At 41.2% G+C, this 8,791-nt stretch overlaps 1 protein-coding gene across 14 annotated transcripts in view; it reads left to right on the top strand.

Annotated features, from left to right (window-relative positions):
* The first annotated feature begins 601 nt into the window (after positions 1–601).
* The window catches only part of LOC136853015 (one cut domain family member 3-like), a 544,859-nt gene continuing 536,669 nt past the window's right edge, over positions 602–8,791 (top strand). For 5 of the 14 annotated variants that reach the window (XM_067128166.1, XM_067128165.1, XM_067128164.1 and 2 more), the window contains exon 1: positions 603–3,885. In XM_067128166.1, the coding sequence (XP_066984267.1) occupies positions 1,977–3,885 (1,909 nt within the window). In that variant the 5' untranslated portion in view covers positions 603–1,976. Of the gene's footprint in view, positions 3,886–8,791 lie in introns of all 14 variants that reach the window. The other 9 variants (XM_067128158.1, XM_067128157.1, XM_067128156.1 and 6 more) reach the window with 6 other exon arrangements.

Below are 8,791 nucleotides of genomic sequence, written 5' to 3'. Positions count from 1 at the left end.
CTACCGCAGCTTCAACTACTTTTTTTTTTCTTTTTCTTCGATTCATTCTTTAGGTTTACCTTACTACCACTGATACTATACAGCTAACGCCTGTTTTTTACCATTAAGACTACTAGCGGTGTAGAGTGACTGTTCCTGCTGCTATTTCTACTATAAATGTGGTATTTGATATTGATATTGTCATATTTGTTATTAAATTGTTGCTGTTATTCTTATCTGTATTTTTGATACCGTTGCCGAATATTATTGCTTTTACATATCGTTCGGATGCATTCGCCGTAAACGTCATTATGACGTAATACATTTGATAGCCACTTATTCCTCCTCCCACTTTATCATTTGTTGTTGTTGTTTTTGCTGTTGTTGTTTTTGTTTTTGTTGTTTTTGCTGTTGTTGTTGGCGGTTTCTTGTTCCTCGCAGTTCCCCTTTACCCATCCACACGTAATGCCAAAAAGAATGAGTATTCCCTGATTGATTATTGTTGACCTTGGTGTGGATGCGTTCGAGGTGGTGGGGGGGGGAAGGAAGGAGGTCACGGGGACCCCTCCTTTCCCCCCCTCCCCTCCCCCTCCCCCGCCGGAGTATGATGCTCTCTTGTTGATTTTCAGTTTATGGCTGTGTGGTGTTCTGCTCATTTGGTTATTTGCACTTTCCTCTCTCCCGTGCAGCCGTTGTGTTTCTTTGCTGTTTTCTTGTTTTGCCTTGTTTTTCCTTGTTTTTTCCCTTGTTTTTTCATTGTTTTTTCTTGTTTTTTGCTTTAGTCTTCTCGAGAGTATGCTTTTTTTTTTTTTTTTACCTTGGCTGAGTGGTAATTTGTTTTTGTCATTTCATTAGTGTTTTGTTTCAAGTTCTTTTTAAAATATGTTTTTCGGCGACTGACCTTTTGTTTTTAATCTCTCCGTCTTCAGCGGTGTCTGCAAGAAGTGGGAAAAGTGTAGCGTAAAGTACTTTCGTCTCTTTCCTTTCGTTCCCGGCCCGACAGCAGGTGTGTCCGCGTTCTCAAAGCGTTACACAGGTGTGGTGTGTGCAGGTGTGCATGCGTACGTGTGTTCGTGTGTGTGTGTGTGTGGTCACAGGTGTTTGAAGTGAGTAGTGAGGGGTCTGAAGAACTGATTGACCTTCGTCCCTAGTTGCATCATTGGCGGAGCCTCTATACAACGACGACGGCACACATATCCGTCGGTGTGCCTCCTTGGACTTCCGGATTGCGGTCAGAGCTGAGCATCGCAAACTCGACTGAAGTGTTTTCTTGATTGTGATGAATTGATGTGTGTCAGCTGATGTCGTCCTATTGATCAGGGGAAAGTAAGGTATCGGGCAAGAGTGGTGAGATCAATAGGTCTGAGCCATGTGCTCCCACCGCACGTGGCTTTGTATACATTGGCGCCAGGCAGGAGAGTTGCCCGCCGTTCCAGGTCATCCTCCAACATGTTTGGTGGTCCTTGGGAAATTGCCAACACGTCCTTAAGCGCTGCGCCATTCTATGCTACCTAAACTCGCCCTAGGTCCAACAATGGCAGGCCCCAACGCTGCTGGAATAGTGCCTCTCATTCCAGTCCTGGAACGGCCGGGAGGCGCGATGCCGGCCCCAAGTGGCACTCGGGCTGTTACTTTCGGCTGTTTTGAGTGGCGGAGGTGCTTTTGTGGCGAGACTGGTGACCAGAATTTGTTTGTAGCTTCGGCGAAAGAGACTTGCGAGCTTTCATAATTCAGCACGAGTGATATTTAATTCATGTAAACAAAGACTGCCTGACCGACCACCCTCGGTCGAGCTGCGTACTGGGTTGCGCGAAGTGTAGCCATACAAACATGGACGTCTGCGGCAGGGCAAGTCTCGTTCTTTTGTGAAATTTCAGTGACCGCGCGGTTGACCTAGGTCGAGAGGGTGTCACCAACACGAAGATTAAGATACTGGTGTGCGTTTGGTGTAGCCACCAAGGTGTAGGAGCGAGTGTAGGGTGTGTTAAAGTGAGGTGATGAGCGAGGCGGCGGAGGCTGGAGGTGCTGGGTGTGGGGGGGAGGACGGCGGGGCCAGTCCGGGCTTGGTCGGGTGTGGGGCCCCCGGGCCGCCTCCCCCTCCTCCTCCTCCTCCTCCACCACCACCGCCAGCTGCCGACTCTCCCGCCACCACCACCACCACCGCCGATGACGACGCCGCCTCCCCACCACTGTGCTCTCCCCCACCGTCCCCCTCCCCAGACCAAGACCACCATCACCACCACCACCACCACCACCACCACCACCACCACCAACAACCCTCGCCTCCTCCGCCGCCGCCGCCGCCGCCGCCGACTACGACGACGACGACGACCATTTCAGCTCGCCAACAACCAGTCGCTCGACACGTGTCCCGAAGGCCGGACCACCATCACCTCGCCCCCGCTCACCAACCTCCACTCTCTCTCGCCACAGCCACGACCCATCGCCACAGTCCCGATCCGGACGACCCCGACGACGACGACGACGACGACGACGATCCGGAATTCCAGCCCCGGATCTTGCACACGCAGACGGTCGCCCTCCACCACCCCGAGGACGACAGTGAACTCTCACCCTCGGCTCACGTGAACTATAAGGACGAGCCCCTGAGTGTTAGTGTAGTGCACGAAGACTCCCAACTGGACTCCCATGACTCGGGCTTGCTGAGTCCCAGTGAACTCTCGCCCCGGGAAGGACAGGTCAGTGTTCCCAGCATGATTGACGCCTCGGACTTTCGGTCGTTGCAGCCGGAGCCCATCTACCAGAACCTCTCTTCTATGAACGGCAGAATGTCGCCTCCGGGGTTCTCGCCTTCGTCAGCGTCCAGCTACGCCACGCTGACGCCCTTGCAGCCTCTGCCTCCCATCAGCACAGTCTCCGACAAGTTCGCCTACGGCCATACGGGTAATGTGTCGGGCAGTTTCACCGTCATGCAGAACAACGGTCTGGGAAACATGCTCTCGATGGGATCGCCTTATCAGTACGACAAACTCTCCATGTCGCCTCCTCATTACACCACAAACAACAGCCTGGGGCTGAATCTCGGCCACCAGCACTCTCCTCTGTCCCCACACTCGTATCAGAACGGCCTCGCCTCCCCGCAGAAGTCCCTCAGTCCCACAGGATACGATTCTCCCTACACAAGGCAGGACATGAGCAGGACGACTTTGGCAGCGCCACAATCACCCACATTGTCTCCACCTGTGTCTCTGCATTCTCCTCCACAGGCATTCTCCACCTTCACGGCGGCGCCCACGCCCACCCTCACAACCACATCTCTTAACATGAACGGCCTGACGGGGGGCGGAGGCCTGGGGTCCTTGTCTCCACAGGCGGTGTCTCCACACAGTCCTAACTACAGTCCTCACCACCATCTGCAGGTGCCGCCCTCCCCGCCGCCCATCAAGCAGGAGCCCACCTTGCACAGTGCCAGTCTCGGGTGTCAGCTCGCCAACATGACCCCAACCATGCCCACGACAATGTCCCAGAGTCCGCCTCACGCCCACATGGCTGTCACAATGGCCCAGCAGGCCGCCATGGTTCCTGCAGCAGCAGCAGCGCCCATGTCAGTGGCCACGGCGTCCATAGGGACTTCCCAGGTGCCCATGAAAACGGCCCAGATGGCTACGACGAGCGGGGGCGGTGTGGGCGCGGGTGCGGGCGAAGTCGAAGAAATAAACACGAAGGAACTGGCGCAACGTATCTCGGCCGAGCTCAAGAGGTACTCCATCCCGCAGGCAATCTTCGCGCAGCGCGTCCTGTGCCGCTCGCAGGGCACCCTCAGCGACCTCCTCAGGAACCCCAAGCCGTGGTCCAAACTCAAGTCGGGCCGAGAGACCTTCAGGCGCATGTGGAAGTGGCTGCAGGAACCAGAGTTCCAGAGAATGTCCGCACTCAGATTAGCAGGTAAGATGACCTCCCCCGTTACCCAGTGACTCACCTGGATTTTGCAATTTGCATTTTGTCATATTTCCGTTCAGTGGTGGGATGCTGACAAAAAAGTATTAATGTACACTGACAAAAAAGTATTGATGTACACTGACAAAAATGTTAATATATGTCAAAATGGATTTCTTGTTGTTGTGTTGCAAGTAACCAGCCAAAGATTCGCTTGACTGTAACATTCGCTTGATTGTAACATTCGGATAACAGGTGGTATTGTTTTAACCGGGTTCTAAAACATTCTGGAAATTCAGCCAAGAGATTTCAATGAAGTTGAAGTAAGCAGATGTTATTTTGAGTTTACTCGTAAACTTTTTCTTTGCAGAATTTATCTAAAACAAAAGACAGGTTTAAAGAAAAAAAGAATTTATCCTCTTACACGAATAACTAAAACTGTTAAGACAGATTTACGTACATTTCAGATTAGAAAATAAAAATTATAAAATTGTTGTCATTCAACGTAATTTCTGCAATTACACTTGAATCATCATTTTCAAACGATGTAAGAAGGTATTTTTCTTGTAATGCATAGTCGACATGAATATACTTTGCGTTTTGCGAGCTTTCATTTCTTGAGTTTAAAATATTTCAAAGTAAACACACATATAATATATATACATATATATATATATATATATATATATATATATATATATATATATATATATATATATATATATATATGAAAGATATATTCATATATGCGTTAACTTTTCCTCATTGGAACTCCTCAAAAAATAGTAACATTTTCGCTTGATTTATTCATATTTTTTCACTCATTATTCATTTAAACTACGAAAAGGTGCGTTGGACCAGATTCGGTAATTTATTTATTAATGAAAAATTTTATATACAAAATATAGATATATAGCTGAAATGGTTTTTCATTGAACAGCATCAAAATTATAAAAGCGTTTTTTTAAATGTATTGTATTTGTGCAAGAAAAGATAGTGAGTCAAAAAAAAATATCAGCTCTGTAGCTATGAAATCATAAAAATGAATGAAAAAAAAATATCCCGAGTAGAATATAAATATTGCATGCAAATAACTATCATGGGAAATATCTCGTGAAATGTTCGGAAGATGAAATTGTTCGAGACGAAGATTTGCATAAGCGGGCCAGACGGACGCGAGTTAGGAAAAAAATTTCAAACGGAACCGAACTTGTTCCGGCGACATGAACGAATTTGTATAAACGTATCAGATACAGAATCCGAGGGTTTGTGAATGAGTTTTTTTTTAACGTAGGGACAGAGATCATTTACAAACGATGCCAGCGATCGCCGTCGAGTGCAGCAACCGACATCGACACATACGGAAAAGAAAGTCGATCGTTTCGGGAAAGTATAAAGAGAAAAGGGACGATCAAATGTCACCGAAAGTTTACTTTCGGTTCTGCAGCGTCATTGAAATCACTGACTTCGCCTCTCCTCTCTCTCACTCTCTCTCTTCTCTTCTCTTCTCTCCTCTCTCTCTCTCTCTCTCAACGTCGAGGGGAGAGATGCGACCTGGCTTAGCCTGGTGTCGTCTGGCCGTCCTCCGCTCTCTTCTGTAGCTGACCGTCATGTTTTCCCCTTTTTGCCTAGAAATGAATTTGCTTTCAATTAAGTTTATTTACTCAGCTTTAATTTTTACATTTCACTTTTTACGAGTTTTTATATTTTTTTTATTTTCTTTATTTTAATTTAAACCTTCAGCTGGACGAAGCGCTGTATCATTGTATCGTTGAGGTTATCGTAAATCGTGTTTGTGTTATCAGGTTGTAGATAATTCACGAGCTCCCGTGGAGAAATATTTTGGTTTCATATTTTCTTTCGCATTGCAAATGTTTTTTAGTCGATGTAACTTACATCGTTTTAAAAATAACATGAAGTAAAAAGATCGGGCCGAGATGATATATATCAGGTTTCAGAATATTTTTTATATTTCAATGTAATTTATATATATATATATATCACTTTAGAAATAATTCAGTGGTATCATATAACCTTCAGTTCCCCGAGCATATTATCACACACTACAGCGTTGTATTTCATAGCATACAGCAGAACGATACGAACTGAGAAAATACGAAGTATTCTGAAAAATCATTCCGTTGGTTCTTAACCAACTCTCCAGGAATCTGATTTTATTCCAAAAAAATTTTTTTATGAATTTTGTAACATCGAATAAATCAGCCGATGTCTTTGGGGGTCTGCAATTGGTTTGGAATATGCTTTTTTTTTTAGATATTTATATATTTTCGTATTGCTTTAGAGTTTAATGTTTAAGCTGAATTTCTTATATACTTATAAAACTGTTTAGGCTGAAATGGAGTTCGTCTTATAACGTCATGTTGTGTCAGGTTGGACACAGTTACACGCTCCTGGTGTCTGTTACAAAGATATTATATTAATATACATACAGTTCTATGCATACACACACACACACACACAAACACACACACACACACACACATATATATATATATATATATATATATATATATATATATATATATATATATATATATATATATATATATATATATTATAACTAGGTATTTGTGGTCTGAAGGAAATAAATATGTATTTGTGGTCTGAAGGAAATAATTAGTGTTTTTGGATAGCACAGTTATTTTATACAGAACATACAAGTGGCATTGTTCAGGTGTTGAATATGAAATAGGAAAAGAAATCTTTAATTTCACATACTTATTTTTCTTTAAATGCATTTGTGTCGTACTTTTATTCATAATTTTCTAAACATGCAGTTTTACACCTCTTATCGACCTACAATTTGGTCTCGATAGGGCCATTAATTAGGATCGCATAGGGATAAAATGAGGTTGAACTTTTGATACAAAGCACACAGTATATATATATATATATATATATATATATATATATATATATATATATATATATATATATATATATATATATATGTGTATTTATTTATATATATGTATTATATATATGTATATATACACAGTATCTATATATACATATATATATACATTATACATAAACACACAAATTTGACTTCAGTATACTTAAAGAATGACAGATATCACAAGTTAAAAATTTCCAAGGGTACTTTGTTACTAATGATCTCTATTGTACTTAATTTTGCAGTAGCTATAATAATCCTGGAAGATCTCATTCAGAAAAACTTGTAGAGTAGCGCGCACTGGTCTGCTCAGACGCCCGTCAGAATCCTTTGTCAGGGAATCGCCCGATATAAAAGTCCAGTGAATGGTTTAGTTTCATGGAAAATCACGGATCATTTTTGGCTCTCGTGAAATTATTAGAATCTCCGTGCTGGGTTTCAACCTTAAGGTCTGACTTCAGGTTGAAGGATTTTGAGCGAACTAAAAGTATTTTTGGGGTATTTCGTTTTTTGGGGAATGTGTTGACTTTGTTTAATGGTATGATATATTGCGTTATATTTCCAAGCATTTGAGCTTAGGGTTTGATTTTAAGTTGAGGGATTTTGAGTAAACTAAAGTATTTTTGGATTTCATTTTGGGAATGTGTTAACATTTGTTAATTTTGTTTAATTGTATTAATATATTAATGTATTGTATTAATATATTATATTAATTGTATAACATAGTGCGTTATATTTCTTTACATTCAACCATCAGCTTTGATTTCTAGTGGAAGGATTTTGAGTAAACAAATATTTTTTGGATATTTCATTTTGGGGAATATATGTTAATTTTAGGTGTTAAATTGTATAATATATTATGTTATATTTCCTTGCATCCTCTTGTGTCCTCGCGGTTACATAAAAGTTTAATTTTTCCTATTTATCGATGAAAGTTATTCTGAATCGTATTAATTCCTGTGAGCTTATCCGAAAAAGTACGCTGTCGATGAATGGCTTCTTCTTGCTACTTGAGATTCTCGTGAATAAACTTTCCTGATTTTAAGTGAGTTTTAACATTGAGAATTTATAAATTGGTTTACAGCATTATAAAGGATTTGGAAAACTTAGAATTACGTAATGATAAAAATGAAAATATAATTAAACTCCTAATTAAAATTTCTTAATGATGAAAATAAGAGTATGATTAAATTCCTAAATTATAAAAATAAAAATATAATTAAATTCCTAAACCTTTCGATTGGAAATACCCATTCATTCGCCGAAGACGCAACTGTGACAAAAATTAAAAATTACACAAAACACCTTATGTTTTCCATCTTCTTTCTAATAAGAATTAGACATTCGTGCTCTTGGATTCCATGAGCGATACGATAAAAAGATTTTAAAAAAATAGAGAAAGGAAGCTTTCTCTTAAGAAACGAAGAAAGAAGAGGAAGAGGAACTTTTGAAAGCAACTCGGAGAGAGGGAGAGAGAGAGATACGATAATAAGATTAAAAAAGATAAAAGATTAAAAAAAGATAGAAAAGGAAACTTTCTCAACTCGAAACGAAGATAGAAGAGAGAGAGAGAGCTTTTGAAAGAGAGAGAGAGAGAGAGAGAGAGAGAGAGAGAGAGAGAGAGAGAACTCTATAACGCTTATGATTGACAGCCTTCTGGTCCAGTACATTGTGCTTGCCTTTCATCTGGGCTGAATGCAAACTCCAACGCACACACAATGCGTCCGCATATATATATTTTTCCGTGATTTATCGCATTTATTGTTGGATCATTATTTTTACTTGTTTTTATTTATTTATTTATTTTTTCTTTTTTAGTTTTCGACACGAGAAGTTTTCTTAGGATTCTGCTTCCGCATATATATTTTTCCGTGATTTATCGCATTTATTGTTGGATCATTATTTTTAATTGTTTTTATTTAATTCTTATTTTTGCAACTATTGTTGGGTCATTTTCTAAACCTTCTCTTTATTTATTTATTTATTTTTTTTTTTTTT

Source organism: Macrobrachium rosenbergii, chromosome 26, assembly GCF_040412425.1.
Source record: "Macrobrachium rosenbergii isolate ZJJX-2024 chromosome 26, ASM4041242v1, whole genome shotgun sequence".
NCBI lineage: Eukaryota > Metazoa > Arthropoda > Malacostraca > Decapoda > Palaemonidae > Macrobrachium > Macrobrachium rosenbergii.
Note: the sequence above shows the minus strand (reverse complement) of the source record. Positions and strands in the feature narration are given on the sequence as shown.